The sequence below is a fragment of the Phascolarctos cinereus genome, unplaced genomic scaffold (genome assembly GCF_003287225.1).
Source record: "Phascolarctos cinereus isolate Bilbo 61053 unplaced genomic scaffold, phaCin_HiC Scaffold_4;HRSCAF=312, whole genome shotgun sequence".
Lineage (NCBI taxonomy): Eukaryota > Metazoa > Chordata > Mammalia > Diprotodontia > Phascolarctidae > Phascolarctos > Phascolarctos cinereus.
In genome coordinates, this window is record NW_027555847.1 from 227,183,875 (window position 1) to 227,202,960 (window position 19,086).

Genomic DNA, 19,086 nt, shown 5'->3' on the forward strand with positions numbered 1-19,086 from the left:
AAAGTGAAGAAATGCAACCTGGACCTTGTGTCTCTCATATGTGTGGCATCGGGCAGGTCCAAGCTTGAGCACCAAACTTCCTTCACCCAACCTCTACATCTGACTTGTAGGGAGAGTGTGGGATGTTAGTATGGGTCCTACCACTTACTCATTGTGTGATTTTGTACAGGTCATTTCCCCTTCTAAAGTGAGGGAGTTGGACTGAATGATCCATAAGGCCTGGCTTCCAGTGCTTGCATTCCATGACTTCCGTGACTCCCCATACTCTAGGCCCTGTTGAAGTCCAGCCAGACATTCTGGCTGTGAACCAAGGAACCTTGAGTCAAGAGGTTCAGAAGGCAGCCTCCTCCCACCACCCACAGGGCCAGCTGTTTGCTTTAATTCATTATTTTTTAAAATGAGCTTAGAGAATTGTACTCCTTACACAAAGGAGAGCAGGAAGGCCCAGTTTGATCTCAGCCCAGAAAAGGACAGGCAGGTGGTAGGGTGTGTATACTACCCTCTCCCTACACCTCTCAACCTCGGCAGCTCTGCCTGGCTCTCCTGCACCAGCTAAGACCCTGAGTCCCTCCTTCCCCCCACCTCCTACTTTCTGCAATCCCCATACATCCTCTCTTCCTACCACACAGGCATCTTCTCCCACCCTTCCAGCCAAGAGTCCTCTCTCAATAAAAAATAATCCCTTGCATTTGAACCCGTAGTGATTCCCAAAACAGCCCTGTGAGATGGGCAGGACGTATGTTATGAACCCCATTTTACAGATGAGGAGATGGAGATTCAGAAAGGGGCTAGAATCAAGCCACATAGGATCGCAGAATTGAGGACTAGAACGGACCTAAGAGATCATAGATTTAGAACTGAAAGGGGTCTTTAAAGGCTATCTAGTCCAACTGATAGCTGGGTGGTGCAGTGGATAGAGCACCAGGCCTGGAGTCAGAAAGATCTGAGTTCAAATCCAGCCTCAGACCTTATTAGCTGTGTGACCCTGGACAAGTTACTTAATCCCTGCTTGCCTCAGGTCCTCATCTGTCAAATGGTAACATAATAGAGAAGGAAATGGCAAACCACTCTAGTATCTTTGCCAAGAAAACTCCATGGGACCACGCAGAGGCAGACATGATTGAACGACTGAAAAACAACAACTCTGATTAGTTATTTGATGAAGGAGGAAATGGAGGCCCAGAGAGGTTGTGGTCTGCCCAAGGTCACACAGATAAGAAGGAGGAGAGCTGAGATTTGAACTCACACCCTGTGACTCCAAAACTAGTGCTCTTTCTACTATAATTTGCTATCTCTCCTGTATATATATGGGCATGTGTTTGATAAAGAGCCTGCCTCTTTTTTTTTTTTTAATCTTTTCCAACCTCTCAATAAGTACAAAAGTTCCCTCTACAGCTTTCTGGACAGGTAATTGGTTACCCAGCCTCTGCTTGCATACTACCAGTGATGGAGAGTTCACTACCTCATTAAGTTAGTTGTTTCTAATTATTCAAAATTATTCAAAAGTTTCTCTTTAAGGTAAAGCAAAATCTTCTTTCCACTAAGTCCATTAGACTTAGCTCTCCAGCGAGTCCAAACACATGCTTCACCAAGAGTGAGGAGACTAGAGTAGGTGACATAGTGGCTAGACTGCTGGACTTGGAGTCATCAAGACCTAGATTTGATCCCACCTCAGGCACCTACTATCTGTGTGACCCTGGACAAGTCACTTACCTTCTCTCTGCTTCAGTTTCCTCCTCTGTAAAATGGGAAGAACAATAGCACTTACCTCCTAGGGTTGTTCATGAGGGTCAAATGAGATAATCTATGTAAAAAGCTTTGCTACATAAATGTTAGCTATTATTATAGTTAAGTACTCTGAAGTTTCAGCTTCCTAGGCACTTAGGCCTTTAACAAACATTTGTTAAGTTCCTACTATGTGTTAGTCATGTTAAGTTCCTACTATGTGTAGTCATGTTAAGTTCCTACTATGTGCTAGGCACTGTGCTAAATGATGGAGGATATGAAACAAGGGGGGGAAAGCCCCTGCCCTCAAGAGGCTCACATTCTAACAAGGGTGCAACATATAAATAACTGGGGGGGGGCAGGGGCAGGGAATAAAACATATAGGGAGCAGCGCAGAGGCGATCTAAAAAGCATTAGCAGCTTCGGGACGGGGCTGGCTGGGAGACCACAACAAAGGCCTCCTGCAGAAGGTGGGATTTGAGCTGGGTCTTGGAGGAAGCCAGGGAAAGCAAGGGATAGGTGAGGAAACAAAGCACTCCTGGTGTGAGAGAGAGCCAATGCAAAGGCAAGGAGGCTGTTTGAGGAACTGCACACAAGAGGGTAGCTGGATCACAGAACTCTCCTAGAGGAGTAAGGTACAAGGCGGGAGGGCTTGTGGTGGGAGTCTTCAGGAGACACGAGAAGATTAGGAACAGGGGCTGTAGACAGTGGGATATAATTAACTAGGTTCAAGAAGGCTGAACTAAGGCTCTAGTTCTCCTGTTAAAATGTAAGTTTCATGAGGGCAGGGACCTCAGCTCATCAAGATTCAGTATCTCCCCCAGCACCAGACACAGTACCCTATACATAGGCACTTTTCCTTTAAGAGTTTTTCCCTTTCACTAATGATCCGTAAGGACAGCTAGGTGGCTGGGCCTAGAGTCAGGAAGACTTGAGTTCAAACCCAGCCTCAGACACTTACTAGTTGTGTGACCCTGGGCAAGTCATTTAACCCTGTTTGCCTCAGTTTCCTCATCTGTAAAATGATCTAGAGAAGGAAATGGCAAACTATTCCAGCATCTCTGCCAAGAAAATCTCACATGGGGTCATGAAGAGTCAGAAACAAAATGACTGAAACAACAAATGAGCTAAGAATGGTTTTTATGTGCAAATGACTAGAGATGTGAGATGGTTTGTCATCTGTGAGAAAGGAAAGTAGGACAATTTGGCTGGAATGTAGACTGAAGGGGAGCTGATAATGTCCACTAAAACCCAAGTCTGATCATGTCACCACCTCACCCCCACTCAATAAACTGCAGTGGCTCCCTATTACCTTCAGGATTAACTATAAAATTCTCTGATTTTTAAAACCTGACCCTTTCCTGTCTAATCTTCTTGTACCTTCCACCTTCTACATTTTCTACAAACCAGAGCCACTGGCCTCCTTGCTTTTCCTCAAACACATCTCCCTGTACTTGGGACTCTCTTCCATCTCATCTCCAAAGAGACACAGAGAGAGAGAGAGAGATACAGAGAGAGACATAGACAGAGGAGAGACACACAAAGACAGAGAGAGATGTAGAGAGAGGAGGGACAGAAAAAGAAAACACAGAGAGAGAGAGACAGGGAGAGGAGAGACACAGAGAGAGGAGAGACACAGAGAGAGGATAGAGACAGAGAGAGACATAGAGAAAGAAGAAACACACAGAGATGAGAGAGATAAAGAGAGAGGAGAGACAGAGAGAGACAGAGAGGAGAGACAGAGAGAGAGAGACAGGGAGAGGAGAGACACAGAAAGAGGAGAGACAGAGACAGAGAGAGACATAGAGAGAGAAGAGAGACAGAGAAGAGACACAGAGAGACAGAGAGAAGACAGAGACAAAAAGAGGAGAAACAGAGACAGAGACACAAAGAGAGTATAATGGACCCTTCTAGTTTCAACTAAAATCCCTCTTTCTTCAAGAAGTCTTTCTGGATCTCCCCTAATGCTAGTGCCTTCCCTCTGAAATTATCTCTAATTTACCCTGAATATATCTTGTATGTGCATAGTTTGCATGTTACCTCCTCCATTAAGACTGTGAGCTCCTTGAAGCTTTTCTCTGTATCCCTAGTACTTAGGACAGTGGCTAGCACAGAGTCCATACTTAATAAATGCCTGACTTGATTTTTTATTGGTCATTCTCTGGAAGAATTTACATAACAAAGGGAGAGGATTGTATTTCATTTTTTTTTTGAGGCAAACAGGGTTAAGTGTCCAGGATCACACAGTTAGCATCTGAGGCCAGATCTGAACTCAGCACTCTAACCATTTCACCTCCTAGGTGTCCCTTCATAATAATACTAAGATGTTTTATTTTCTAATATGTAAAATATTGACATAGCCCACATAAACAAAAACTCTTTAGTGGAAGGTCTTCAATAATTTTTAAGTATAAAAGGGTTCTAAGAACAAAAAGTTTGAGAACCACTGTTTCAAAGAATTGCCTCAGGCATTGAGAAGTTGCTATCTTACCCCTGGTCACCCAACCTGTATGAGCTAGAGATGGGCCTTGAACCCTGGTCTCTCCTGACTCCAAAGCTAATTCTCTATCAATTATACCAACACTACCTCTCACTATACTATATAGTCTAAAGTTTAGTGGATCAAAAGTTTGATTGAAACTCAGACAGTAGGCAATGGGGTTTCATGTAAGAGCCAGTTTGTGTAGGAGCTCACTGGGGGTGGGGCCACTGGAGGTAAGGGACATGGTAGTGGAGAGGGAGGAAACAAACTATGGACCCTTAGACAAATAGTGAAGATGTCACAGACCTTTATAACCTGCTTCTCCCACTGACCCATGCCAAGGGCAGGGAGGGGTTAGGGTTAGTGCCATGAATGGCTGGAGTAAAAAGGGTGGTGTCAACTGACTGGATCTTTGCCTCTGGACCTCAGACAGCAGGAGGAGTTGAATATCCCACCCTAAACTGCAATGCTAAAACTGGATTATCACCTCCCTGGCTAGGAGAGGGGGTTACTGGGAAAATCCAATCTTCTATCAACCAACCCCCTAAGATCTAGGGCGATCTAGGTCACTGTTATCAGTACTCCCTGCCTCTAGGCAGGATTATTTGCAAAGAGAGAGTAAACTTAGCCCTTTGGAATATATTTTTCTTTTTCTCATAGTGCTGTGGAAAGAACTCTGAATTTGCAGGTCAGAGGACCCAAGTTAGAATTCTGAATCTTGGCTTTGCTACCTTGTGATCTTGGCCAAGTCATTTAACTTTTCTTCTTCTTGGTTTGCTCTGCTACGAATGAGGGAGGCTAGACTAGGTGATTTCTCAATGGTCCTATGATTCCCACTCCATCCTTACTCATGAGCTCTCTGAAATGCTGGTATGGTGACTCCTGTCTCCCCTCAGCTGCTCCCTGTCCTTGCCTGGCATCACTGTGCGTGACCTCACGCTGCTCCCAAGACAGAGATTGAGCTGCTTTTTTTTTTTTAAAGGCTTCACTGACAACTGTAGAAAATACGGGAAAATGAAACAGAAGCCAGGACTGCTGAATTACAGAGCCTGGGAATCTCATAATGATGATAGCTCACATTTTTGGAGTGCTTTCCTCACAATGACCCTGTGAATCAGTGGGGTAAGTATTATTTGCACTTTACAGATGGAGAAATGGAAGCCTAACCTATACATAAAAGAGAAGGACAGTTTCTAAGCTAAACTGCTCCCATTGACCTAGCATCTAAGCCTAGCCCACCAAGCTGGCCAGCTACCACATTAGCTTGGGAGGACAGCTTTCAACCTGTCTTCCATCCTGCTTCCATCCTAGCTTTGTGATCCAAAGCTAGGGCTCTTTCTTGCCCTTTCCACCAACTTCCAGAGCTGGCACTTTGAGATTTCCACTGGTTCTCCACATTCAACAATTCCCTAACACAAATCCCACATAACAAGGCATTGTGCTAAGTGCAGGGAATGCAAAGATGAAAAATAATAGTCCCTGCCCTCAAGAGCTTACATTCTACCAGAGGGGGATTATAGCATGTGCCCAAATGAGTATTATAGAGGGTGCAGCGTAAGAGGGACCAAAAAGAGATGCAGCAAAGATGTTCTAGGAAAATTCCAAGAGGGGGAGAATATTTTCAGCTAGAGGAATCAGAGAAGGCTTCACAGAGGTGGTGGCACCAGAGCAGCTCCTAGGAAGAAGAGAGGAATTTCAACAAGCTGAGATGAGAAGTGTTTCTATTCTGGGCATGGCAGATGGCCTTTGCTAATGGATGGAGGAGGCAGGAGAGGGCAGGATGAGACTGGGGAACAGCTAGAAGTCAATTTGATGGGAATTGAGAGCACATGGAGAGTGGTGTAAAGCTAGCCCGGAAGACCCTAACTGCCAATATTTTGTTCTATAGGCAAAGATGAACCACTGAACACTTTTGAGCATCTAAGTGACCTGTGGATTAGGAAGACAATTTTGGTAACTGGAGAAAGGTTAGATTGAAGACGAAAGAGACTGCTGAGAGGCAGAACAGCCATGCAGTCTTGCTGCTGTAGATACACAATGTTCCATCCCCCATCTCTGTGCCTTTAGCTGATCCCCATGCCTGGAATATACTTCCTTCCTCCCCTCCACCTCTTGGAATCTCTGCTGTCCTTCAAAATTCGACTTGAGAACCGCCCTCTACCTGAAGCCTTTCTTGATCCCCTTCCCCCCCCCAGCTTTTAGTGCCTTCTCTCCCTATACTTACATGTTGTCTTACCTGAGATGGCTAGGTGGATAGGGCACTGGGCTTGGAGTCAGGAAGACCTGAATTCAAATGCTGACTCAGACATTCACTTAACCTCCACCTCAATTTCCTCAGGTGTCAAATGAGGATAATAATAGCACCTACCTCCTAGGGTTGTTGTGAGGATCAAAGGAGATATTTGTAAAGCACTTAGCTTAATAAACGTTTCCCTTTTTCCCTTCCTATTACAATGTTAACTCCTTGAGGCCAGATACTGTTTCCACATCCTCAGTGCTTAACCAGGTGCAGGCATAGAACAGATGCTTAATAAATGTTTGTTGATTGATTGATTGATTGATAGGGTGTGATTACAGCAGCCCAGGCAAAGAAGAGATAAGAAGCTAAGCTAAGAGGGTAGTTTCATGAATGGGAAGAAGGGGCTGGATGCTAGAGCTGTCAATAGAACTTGGCAACTGATTGGATGTGGGGAGGTGAGGGAAAGGGATATGACTCAGATTTTGATCTGGCATGATCAGGAAGATGATAGTGCCACGGAGGGTCACGCTTGGTGTAGGACATAATGAGTTCTATTTTGGACAAGTTGAATCTGAGGTACTGGCAGGACAATTAGGTGGAGATATCCAACAGGCAGTTAGTTGGAAATATGGGATTGGAGGTCAGGGAAATTAAGAGTTGGAAATAGAGATTTTGGAATTGTCTGACCAGAGAAGACGATTAAGACCATGGGAGAAGATGAGCTTACCAAGGAAGACAATGGGCAGACAAGAAAAGAGTTTCATGGAGAAAGCTTTAGAGGACACACATCTAGAAAAGAGGAGGAGGAAGAGGAGAAAGAGGAAGAAGAGGAGGAGGAGGAGGAGGAGGATAAACAGAAACAAAGAATTGGAAAATCAGAAGGTACCTCAGTGGCTACCAAGCCCAAGCCCATACCCAAAAGGAATTCCCACTACAGCATATACAACAGGTGGTGATTTAGCTTCAGCAAGATCTCCAAAGAGGAGGAACCTACTACCTTTTCATGCAGTCCATTCAACTTCTGAACAGTTAAATTTACCTCTTTGCAACTTCCATCCCCTCCAGGGTCAAACAGAACAAATCGAAACCTTTTCCCACATGGCAGTCTTTAAATTCCTGGCAGATAATATAACACTTCCCTGAATCATCTCCAAGTTAAATATCTCCAGTTTCTTCAACTAGTCTCCATACAAGATGGACTCAAGACTTCACCCTCCTGGCCACCCTCCTCTGGACAATCTCTCACTAATCAATGTCTCTCTTAAGCTATGGTACCCAGAAATGAACACAATGCTCCAGATGACATCTGGCAAGGACAGAATACAGAGAGATTAGTGCTTCCTTATTTCTTGAAGCTCTGCCTCTTAATACAGTTCAAGATTAAATTAGGTTTTTTGGCTGCCTCATCTACTAAGTCCACTAACTCTCCCTACATCTTTTTTTCAGACAAACTGACAAAAGATGCCTTAGACCTCATCTTATATTTGTAAAGTTGATTTTTTTTGTACTTCTTTTTTTTGTAATTCTTTACATTTATCCCTTGTGAATTTCATCTTATTAGATTTGGCCTAATAATGCCCTATTCCAGCATTTCTTAACTCACAATCCAAAAGCTTGATTTAAAATATAGATAGATAGATATACAGATATAGATATGTATATATCTATAACTATATTTCAATAGAATTGGTTTCATTTGTAATCCTATGCATTTTATTTTATTCATTAAAAGCATTCTTCTGAGAAGGGGTCCGTAGACTTGACTTCACCAAATTACCAAAGGAATCCATGATACAAAAATGGTTAAGAATCCCCTGACCCAACCTGACAAGCTCTTCCTGGACCTTTAAGGAGACTAAGGAAAAGAGATCAGCTAGGAGAATTCCTATGAACAATATCAAAAGCTAAGGGACGGGGCAGCTAGGTGGCACAGTGGATAAAGCTTCGGCCTTGGAATCAGGAGGACCTGAGTTCAAATTCAGTCTCAGACACATGACACTTACTAGCTAGCTGTGTGACCCTGGGCAAGTCACTTAATCCAGATTGCCTAGCCAAAAAAAAAAAAAAAGCCAAATGAGGAAACAGTGTCTAGAAGATGGGGATGGTTAATGGCATCAAATATCATAGAAAGGCTCTACTGGTCCTTCCAATGGAAAAAAGATAATTTCTTTATACAACCTTATCTATTTTGTTGTTGTTAAGTCATTTTCAGCTATGTTAGACTCTTCATGTCTGCATTTGGGGTTTTCTGGGTGAACATACAGGGGTGGTTTAATGGGGTTAACTGATTTGCCCAGGGTCACACAAATATTAAGTGTCTGAGGCCACATTTGAACTCAGGAAGAGCAGTCTTCCTGACTCCAGCCTGGCTTTCTATCCACTGTGCCATCTAGCTGCCCATCTATGCCATACCATAAAGAACACTCTTAAAGTAAAATGGTACAAAGCAAAGGGTTGGATTTGGAATCAGAGGACCTAGGTTCAAATCTTGGGACTGTCACTTAATGCCTGTGTGACCTTGGGACCTTCAGAAAGTCACTAATTGGGGCAGCTAGGTGGCACAATGGATACAGCAATGGCCCTGAAGTCAGGAGGACCTGAGTTCAAATCTGGCCTCAGACCAAACACTTGACACTTACTAGCTAGCTGTGTGACTCTGGGCAAGTCACTTAATCCCAACTTCCTAAAAAAATTTTTTTTTTAAAAGTTACTAATTATCTCCGAGTTTATTTCCCCATGTGTAAAATAAGGTGAAAGGACCTTAAAAGTCCCATCCAGCTCTAAATCTGTGTGATTTCACACTACTCAATAGATCTGAAATTATCTACCTTTTCTGCTTATTCTTCCCTGGATAATCCTTAAAGGCCCGGTCCTGGCCCTCTGGTCTGCCTCTTCTCCATTTATCCACTCTCTCCACGTCTCCCTGTTTTAATGCAATACTTTCAGTTGCCTACAGCCTATCGGGAGTTCTGGGTTCACCTCAAATTCAACAGGTCCCAAACACATCCATTCTCTCTTCATCCTTAAGCTACAGTCCCAACTTCCCTATTTCTGTTAATGGCAACACTCTAGGTTCAAAACTGTGTAGTCATGTATGACTCCTCCCAATTCCATATCCCTGCCACCACCAAATCCTTTGAATTATCTCTCATCTCCACAAATTTCCCTTTCTATTCATTCTCACTCTCAACTAAGTGGGTGCAGTTGAAAGAGTGGAGCCTGTAGATGAAGGACCTAGGTCTAAGTCCTAGCTCTAATACTGGTAAACCAATATTTATTAAGTATCTAGCAGCCGCCAGACATTATACTAGACGATGGCGATGCAAGGAAGAAAAACAAGACAAAAGGATCTTTTCCCTCAAGAAACTTACATTCTTTGGAGGAAACAGCATGTATACACACATATGTATGTTAGTATAAATGTTGGTTCAAAAGATGTACAAAATTAAGACGGATATGACTGAATGATTGAACAACAAAAAATTTCAGGGGAAGAGGTATTAGAAGAGAAGGGAATCAGGTCTCATGTAGAAGATGGCCCCTTGCCCGAGCCTTGAAGAAACTAGGGATTCTGAGGTAGAAGTGATGAGGTAGAGCATGCCAGACATGGGGGATAAGGCTATTCAAAGAACGCTGTGCCAATATTCTGTGGTTGTGAGACCTGGGACAAGTCACTCACCACTCAGTTTCCACATCTGTAAAATGAACATAATGGTATTTGTAAGACCTCAGAAAGCTGTTGGGAAGAAAGAACTTTGTAAACTATAAAATGTTTTATAAATGTGAATTATTACGCTTATGTAACTATAATAGCTGTCTATTGGTCTCTCAGCCTTCATTTAATCTCTTTCCTCCACCAATCTATCCTGCATACTTTTGGTAGATTATTTGTCTACTTAAAATACCATTCCCCACTGACATCTGACCAAACTGGAACTCAACTTGGCATTCAAGGCTCTCTGGGATCTGGCTCCATTTTCCCTTCTCCAATCTGACCTGCTGATATATACATGCTTCCACTCTAGCCAGGCCAGGCTCTTTGCCTTTTTCCCTACCTGCCTCCAATCCTGTGCCCACCTGAAATGACTATCACATTTCTTTCTGATTATCTGAATCCTGCCCATCCTTTAGGACAGCTCAAGTCCCACCTCAGAGGATCATAGGAATTCGAAATGAAGGGAACTTTAGAGATCAATTAGTTCAAAATTTTTTAAGGCCCAAAGAGCTAAAAGCAACTCACTCAAGGTCACACACAGCTGGGATTCAAACAGCACTTTGCACAGTGTCTGGCACATAGCTGGTGCTTAATAAATGCTTGTTGACTTGACTTGAATTCCAGCCCCCCAACACCAAATCCAGTGCTCTTTTCAATGAACTACCCTGGCCTTCTCCATGAAGACTTTCCTGAATACTGCAGCCCCACAACACTCTTCCCTTTCTCTGAATTTTCTGGCATTATTCATTAATAGTAGAACTGAGCATTTGATTGAAAACCATCTTCCTTTCTCTACTTGTTTGATTTGTGAGAGTATGGTTCCCAGGCCAGACTGTAAGCCCCTTGGGGGTGATATCATATTTCTTTGGTGTTTCTCATAGGCCTAGCTAGCACCATGCTAGACACACAGAAGGTACTCAATGAATACACTATCCACCAGTACTTAGCCTATGGGCCAAGTACACACTAACCACCCCCTCTCCACAGCCCCCAAAGGCTCCCACAGCTAAAAGTGCCTCCCACTGTCCACAAGTATCCTTTCCCCCAATATCCCTCTGGTGCTTAAGACCAGATGGCAGTCCTCCAGCCCAGCCAGACTCCTTCAACATTGCCCTCTCCTCAGAGCCACTGAGGGTGCTGTGGAGATAGGGAAAGAGAAGAGAGAGAGAGAGAGAGAGAGAAGAGAGAGAGAGAGAGAGAGAGAGAGAGAGAGAGAGAGAGAGAGAAAGGAGGGGGGTAGGTGTGTGCCAGACACTCAAACTCTGATCATTCATAATGACTCCCCTGGCCCAGTCCCAGACCAGGGCCAGGCACCAGATGTAGCTGGCAAAGGAAGCCCAACCCTAGGTTGTTTCTCCATTCTTCCCTGATCAGAACCGGCTCCTGGCCTCTGGCATGATACACCTTCTTCCCTCAGGCTTCCCTCTGCTCTTGGCCAGATACATATTGGCCCATGGTTCTCCTTTCCCCTTCAACTCCACCTCCCCCCAACCCCATCACCACCATCACGAGGTGGGCAGGACTGAGGGCTGTGAATGCTGGAACATTGCTGAGGGAGTCTAGGACTTCAGGTTTAGTGTCATTGTGACATCATAGAATTTCAGAGAAGGAAGTTTCCTTCTCCCAGAGCCATGTAAGCAGGGTGCTGGGGGATGGGGAAAAGCCTAGGCAAAAGGGAAAAAAACAATAAAAGAAAGAAAAGGGGAGCCCTCTTCATAGAGAAGGCATGGTGCAGAATGAAACCTGCATCTTTGGACATAGCCACTGTGGGGATGTGTTTTGTTTGACAGCCTATTAGCCACAAGGAAGGGTTCATTTGTAATTGAGGAGGTGAAGTTTGGAAGGGATAGAGGACTAGTAGAAAAAAAAAAGAGAAGACGATCATTGAAACATGCACAAGAAACTAGGAGAAGGAAATTCAGAGGGAGACATAGATAATCACATCAGTCGTGAAAATAACATGTATTTAGTCTATTAAAAAAAGAGATCTGCCATTTCATGTACAATTCTCTTTTGGGTTCTTGTGCATATGGAAGTGTTTGTGCTTTGTCAGTGCTGATCAAGTTCAGAATAATGAAAAATAAAAACTTTTTTAAAAATAGAGGAGAGGAAAGGGAAGTGAGAGAAAAGGTTGAAGAGAAGGAGGAAAGAGGGGAAAGAACAGGATGTATATGGAAGAGAGAGAAAGTTTCCATCACTGACAAAGATGGCAGAGTTGGTTAGGATGGCTGAATGACCAATAGCCACTGTGTCCACATAGCACTCCCCTCCCCCCATCTCACCTTGACCCTCTGGCATCCCTGAAAAGTCCTGTCTTGCTCCTTTCTGGGAAGAGGAAACAAAAGTGTCTCCAGGGCATGACTTGCTCAAGGCTATCAAGTAGTTCCCTGGAACCTTGCCCTAGGGGTAAAGGGCGGGGTTAGCCAACAACTCCAGGACACACGTCCTAGATGAAGTTGATGGTGATGCCCAGGGGTGGATACTTCAAGCAACCAGAGGACCCATGTTCAAGGTCATCACTCTGCCACCTTCCTCCTCTATAGCCACCCAATGTTTACAGCTGTGCCAGCATCCTCCTGGCACCAGCTCTGGTAGGGCAACTCCCAACCTTTGACTCAATGCCCATGACCATTGAGAAGAAAAAGACGTCAATGCATTTTTAAAAGTACAAATTGCTCTGTAAATGCCATGTATTAATATAATTATGCCTGCATCATTTCAGAAGAGTCACCTTGTTCTACCTACAATGAATACAGCTAACCTAGTATGTACAGTTCAAAAATATGAGAAGTCCCCAAGATTCTTCAGAGACAGACCCTCAGGGAGAGAAGTTGGGATTTTTGCCTCTCACCTTTTTTCCCCACAGTTGGTAACTACACTCACCCTCTCCCTTGACCTTCTGCCCTCCTCCCCAAGGACAGAGTAGAACTATAGATGCTGCAAGGACACTGGACTTGAAGTCCAAAGACCTGGATCCAAATCTTGGTATTCAACTCTTTTTTACTTTTCTGGGCCCTTCTATGAGATAAGGCATGGCTGTGGTGCAATACTGTTGGCAAAGGACTGGGATCACAAGATCAGGGGCCGAATCCCAACTCTTACACTTAGTACCTGAGTAACCAGGAGCAAGTCACTCATTTCCCTGGGCCTCAGTTTCCTCATCTGTAAAATGAGGGACTGAATGACCCGTGAGGTCCCTTCCAGCTCTAAGAATTATAACCCTATGGTCCCTAAGTTTTCTTCCCATACTAGATGCTACATCTTCTGATCTTCCACAGTATGGAACAGTTTGGTGGGAAGGGAGCAGGATACGGCATTTGGATCTGAAAACCTAGCTCCCCCTCAAGAAGCTCCTGCCCCAAGCACTTAGGAGAGTGAAGACAGATTCACCCAGAGAGCTTTAAGGGCCTAGGGCTGTCAGGGTAGAGGACAAAGCTGTTTTAGAAACTGGGCCAATCCCTTGGAGTGTTCCCTGATTTCTCACTGGGCTTCAGTCACTTGCCATATCACTTCATGTCCACAAAAGGAGAGTGGGGGGTTCCAGAAATCACCAAGATCAGGCAAGCTGGGAAGACTGATGTGTCCAATCTCATTTTATCTGGTAATTTCATAGAGTGTACATATGAGAATAGCTTTGGGAGTTTGAAAAATATTTCCTAATGTAAAAGCAGGTTTGGGAGATCTTAAGGTGCCACACCCCCAAATTCTTGCAGAGGTCTTAAGAGTTTTACTTCTGTTCTGATGTAAGGACAAACTGGTAAAATTATTTCATTTATATTGAACTCTTAAATATTCAGTCTCTATTATGTGCAAAGAAAAGCAAGGCTCCCTATCCCACTGTTCCTGAGCTGAGAAAGACCTTCACCCCCGCCCCACGTGAGTCACAGCAGTGGCCAAGGACTCCTGACCCCAACAGTTTGCACTCACTGCCACAGGCCAACAGGTAGAAGAAGCCAGTAAGAGACCCATATGGAAGAGTCTGACACACCATTTCTCACTTCTCCCTTGGCCCAGAGTCCCAGCTTGGTCTCAAGAGATTCCCACAGCACCAACACTGTATAGACACATTTCCGCTCAGGGCCTCTGATGCAGGATATGGAAAAGAGGGACTAGGGATCCAGGGACCAAGTTGGGAACAGATAAAGAAGAACCCATGTCTTATCGAAACTTTTAATTCTCTAGTCCTAGTACTGAGTAGGTGCTTGTAATAAGTGTTTGTTGAATAGAAGACCATCCCTTGGACTGCTTACCCTACAGCCGTCTTCCAACTGTTGGCTCCTTCTATCACCTCTTCCTAAATGGAAGTGGTGATGGAGTGACTGATAGGGAGTACCCAAGTCCACATAGCCCCCAAGAGCAGTTTCTTTTCCAGAAGCCTTCTGTGTTCTCCCACCCCCAGACCTGACAGGTACCTTCTACTACACTCCAGGTGGACATCTTCCCTCTCCTCTCACCAAGTTCCCCACCCTTAGATTTAACCGAAGCCAGCAGAAGGATTGTCTGAGAGGACCCCCCCCCACACACACACACACCACAGCCCTACCCCCCACCCACCCTTTTGCACTAACTCCAAAGAGAGGGCAGGAGTCTGGAATAGAAGTGTGTGAACAAGGTGGGGTTTGGGGTCATTTCCCCTAGCAGGAGAAGAAAAATGAGGGACTGCCTCTACCCTCAAATATTCCAGTGAGAGGGGAAGAAGGTCGAGGAGCTAACCTCAAAGGAAAACAGAAAGCATTGAAGTTTCTAAGTGTGTAAACCTCAAACCCCACCCCTCCCCCTACCTCCACCAGTAGCTCAGAAAAGTAACCAACAGCCAGCTACCAGTTCCCCAACCTGTCCAGGGAGGCCACAGATTGCCCTGACACTCCAGTTCAAGTCAATGCACCCACATACTGCCGCCGCCGCCGCCGCCGCTGCCGGCGTCTTATTGGAGTGGACACGTTGGGTCAGGAAGCAATGTAACGTGATCAGTTGCCCATCATGTTCACTTAGGTAAATGAAGGAAGGGCTGGAGAGAATGGCTCGGACTAGGGCGCCTTCACTTCTCGCCTGTCCTAGCAAGAGGGGGTGGGGTGGGGTGGAAGACGACGGGAAGGGAAGAGGAGGGTCTGAAACTGATGGTTCATGTTCAGAGGAATGACTCCTTTTCGAAGAGGCGGAGGCTGGAGCCCGGCAAGGCACCGCTCTGTTTGCCTCTGTAGGAGGCAAGATGCACAAATCGTTCGCGTGCTCGCCCCTTGCAGGAGGCTGAGGCCAATTTCCACTCGGTGTGGGAGAATTCTCTTTCAGGAGATTAAGAGGCAGGCAGTAGCAGCTAACCCAAGATTCACCTTAGAGAAGGGGTGGGGGAGGAATGGGAGGCGAGAAGGAAGAGCAGAAGACATCTCTTCACCTCCCTTTTTCTCTCCCCCATCCCTATCTCTCTTTACTGAAAGTATTTTTGGTTTGATATGTGTATATTTGTATATGACCTTAATCATAGAGAAAGCTCCAAAAAATAGCATGGGTGAAAGGAAATAAGATTAAAATGTTATACTTGGAGTCATTTTCTCTCCCTCCACCCCATCTGGATTACTGCTCATTGGGAAGGTTGCTGGGTGGTTTAGAGGGAGGTGGGACTGGGGGCAGTTCTTTGAGGAGGGGGCTAATGCTACATGGTCTGAGGAGAATCACCTCTTAGCAAGAGGTCCCCCATAGCTGCTGCCCACATTTAGGCAGGAAAGACTATGGTATAGTGAGAAAATTGCTGGAAACCGAGCCCTGAGATCTGCTCTTGATCATCTGTACCACCTTCAGCATGTTACTTACCCTCCCCCGGCCTTGGTCCTCTCTGTAACATGCAGGGTTCATGATCTCTCAGGCCTGTCACAGCTCTGACATTTTCTGTTCTCCATCTTTCCATGCCTAACAGTCTATGATTCTACCTTTGTTGCTAAAGCTATCTAGGGAATAATGCTCCCCCCCAAAAAAAAAACAGACTTAGTTTTGGTCCCATCCTATATAAACAAACTGGCAACTTGGCATAAAGGATAAACAGTAGACCTTGGCATAAAGAAAACCCGGGTTCAAGTCCTCCTCTGAAACATATTGGTTATATGACTTTGGGCAAGTCACTTAACCTCCCACTACTCCAGGCAACTTTATTGATAAGTTGCAGAGCAAAGGCTACTCTGCATTGGTAGAATTTTCACTGTGAGAATTACCTATTGCCAATAAAAGCACAGTTCATTTTCCCTCCTTTCTCCAAAACAAACAGGGAAAGCAGTTTCTCCTTTCTAAGCCTCAGTTTCCTCCTCTGTAAATGGGATTTCACTGGATTGCCTCTAGTCTCCCTGGTAGGTTTAACATCCTTATCAATATATACTCATGGCACAGACCAAGGAGTCTGTGAATTTAGCTAAGACTAAGACAGTGGATGGTGTTTCAGCTGAAACAAAGTGGATGAAATACTCTCCAATTCTCTTTCCAAGTGCTGTTTGCTCCGTAATTAAGGCTGACTTCTTAAAAAAAAAATACAGTTCACCAGAGGAGTTGTCAGGGTGTTTGTTAATTGGAGGCAGAGGGGAAAAAATTAAGATTCTTTTTTTTTTACTACATCAGAACTTATTATGAGATGATACTATTCAAGTGATACAGCTGAATTTGTGTGTGTTCAACAGACAGGAAGCTAGGCATTCTCAAGTCACTCAGGTTGTCATGAAAGAATGGGCCCTCTCTGGAAGCTCTCTGAGAGCAGAGGGGGCAGAATGGAGGCAGATCTAGGGTTAAGCGTGTGGTTTCGTTTTTGGAGGGGAGGGGGCAGGTTGTATTGCACATCTCAAAGTCACACACACACACACTTTAGCCACATCTTCCCAAACCCCCGACAAGGGCAGGAGTGGGTGTGGGGGAGAGACACCCAATTGCAAAATTACAAAGTTTCCCACCAGAGCCCAGGACGAAGGTTACAATCTCAAACTTGCTGGGAGAGAGAGGCAAAGAGGCGCTAAAGATCAGTGACAAACATAGAAATCGAGGCAAAATAGAAAAGCACCAGTCAGCATTTCTCCAGATCACTCACCAAAAAAAAAAATACCCACACCACCACCACCACCACCACCACCACCCATGTTCCCTGCACAACCTCGTCCCTATTCTAGGCTAGGGAGGATTATTTTTAGGGATCTTAAGGGAGCCAACACCCCCAACGTCAGAGCCCTGGGATCAGGCAGGAGCTGTCGGGCTGCGCTGGGGGGTCCAGGACGGCTAGGGAAGGGAGGGGTGGAAGTAGCTTAGTTTCTGCACGAATTCCTTATTCCTCCCTCCCACCCAACAAGAGCTTTTAAAGCACACTTCAAGAGCTAAATCACGCTTGGCAGTCCCTGGAAGGAGGCCGACGAGTGGGGCAGCCGGCCTCGTCCCGGGTTCAGTGGGGCTGGGCAGATGTCTCTGTGTCTGTGGCTTGTTTCTGGGTCTGTCTAGGTTTCGGTGACCCCCTCCGCCCCGCTCCCCCCGCAGCCCCCACTGCGGGCGATCTGGAAGGGGGGGGTCAGGCCCGCCACCGCTCCTTACCTCTCCGGGGCCGGAGTTCCTGTGGAGCCCGGTCTCCTGACGCCGGCGCTCCCTCCAGTTAGCTGCTTGGGGAATCCAGCCAGTCGCTCCTCTTCCCCGGAACACGCCCGCGGCTGCCGCTGCCGCTGTCTCCGCTGCCGCTGGGGCCGGGACTGGGGCTGCATCTCCGGCTCAGGTGCGAATCCAATTCCTCCATGCTGAAGAGCAGAGCCAGCCCCCACCCACCCCCACCCCAACCCAGGGGCGTCCTCTTGCCTTCTCTTCTCTCCCCGACCCCAGCCAAATATATATATTATATATATGATGTAGGTGATCAATTTGGGGCGGGGAGAGATCGATTTAAATAAATAAATGTTTGAATTTTGTGGGTTAAAAAAAGTCGCCTTCCGAACCCTTAGCTAATCCAGAGGCGAGGAGAGCTGGCCCCCAAGTCTCGAGTCTGCCTCAAGAGCCTTCACCCTCCAAGGGGCTTCTCCTGATACACTGAGCGCCCATCCTGGACGGAGTTTCAGAGTACGGGTTTCTTGGGTGGACCCGGCTCTCTCAGCCGGGGTTGGACGCCTGGATCCTTCCCTGACTCGTGCTATTGGCAGCGACCTGGCCCCTCTGCTCTCCTCTCGCTCGCTCTCTCGGTGTCTCAGTGCGAGGTCCCCCCCACCCCCCCCACCTCCCCGCCTATTGGTTTTCTTGCTATCTGATCCTGAGTGAGTGCGGCTACAGCTCAGCGAGGCTTTAATGTTCTCCCATCCAGCTCCAACCTTTGCTTCTCTCTCTCTCTCTCTCTCTCTCTCTCTCTCTCTCTCTCTCTCTCTCTCTCTCTCTCTCTCTCTCTCTCTCTCTCTCTCTCTCTCTCTCTCTCTCTCTCTCTCTCTCTCTCTCTCTCTCTCTCTCTCTCTCTCTCTCTCTCTCTCTCTCCCTCTCCCCCCTCCTTCCTCCCCTGCACCTCCTCCCCTTCGTCTCCACTTTATTTATTTATTTATTTTCGAAAGCCATGAAACACCAGCACCCGGGGAGGCAGACTCGGGCTCCAACCAGTCTTCACTCCCTCTCCTACCGCCTCAGTTCATGAGCAGCAACTACTCTAACTCTTCCCCCAAAACACACCAGCCATGGGCTACAGGAGCCTTCCCTCCTCCCACCCTCGTCTCTATAGCTGGGCTGCTCTATTTTTTAGGGTTCTCCCACTCCATCCTTCCCTTCACTGCCTTCCCTTGAGGCCCCTCCAACACACATATATATGTTTGTCCTCCTTCTCTTCAGATGGCCCTCCTTTTCTTTCCTACCCTCTTTTTTGTCTCCTCTCTCTTTTTGCATTTGTCTGCTCGACTATCCCCTTATCTTTTCTTCCAGCTCTAACTGCTTCTGCACTCCCCA

At 45.9% G+C, this 19,086-nt stretch overlaps 1 protein-coding gene across 1 annotated transcript in view; it reads right to left on the reverse strand.

Annotated features, from left to right (window-relative positions):
- The window catches only part of LOC110223210 (uncharacterized), a 38,104-nt gene extending 19,754 nt beyond the window's left edge, over positions 1 to 18,350 (reverse strand). Inside the window, exon 1 of the mRNA XM_078152939.1 lies at positions 17,713 to 18,350. Within this exon, the coding sequence (XP_078009065.1) occupies positions 17,713 to 17,876 (164 nt within the window). The 5' untranslated portion in view covers positions 17,877 to 18,350. The remainder of the gene's footprint in view (positions 1 to 17,712) is intronic.
- Positions 18,351 to 19,086: the final 736 nt, after the last annotated feature.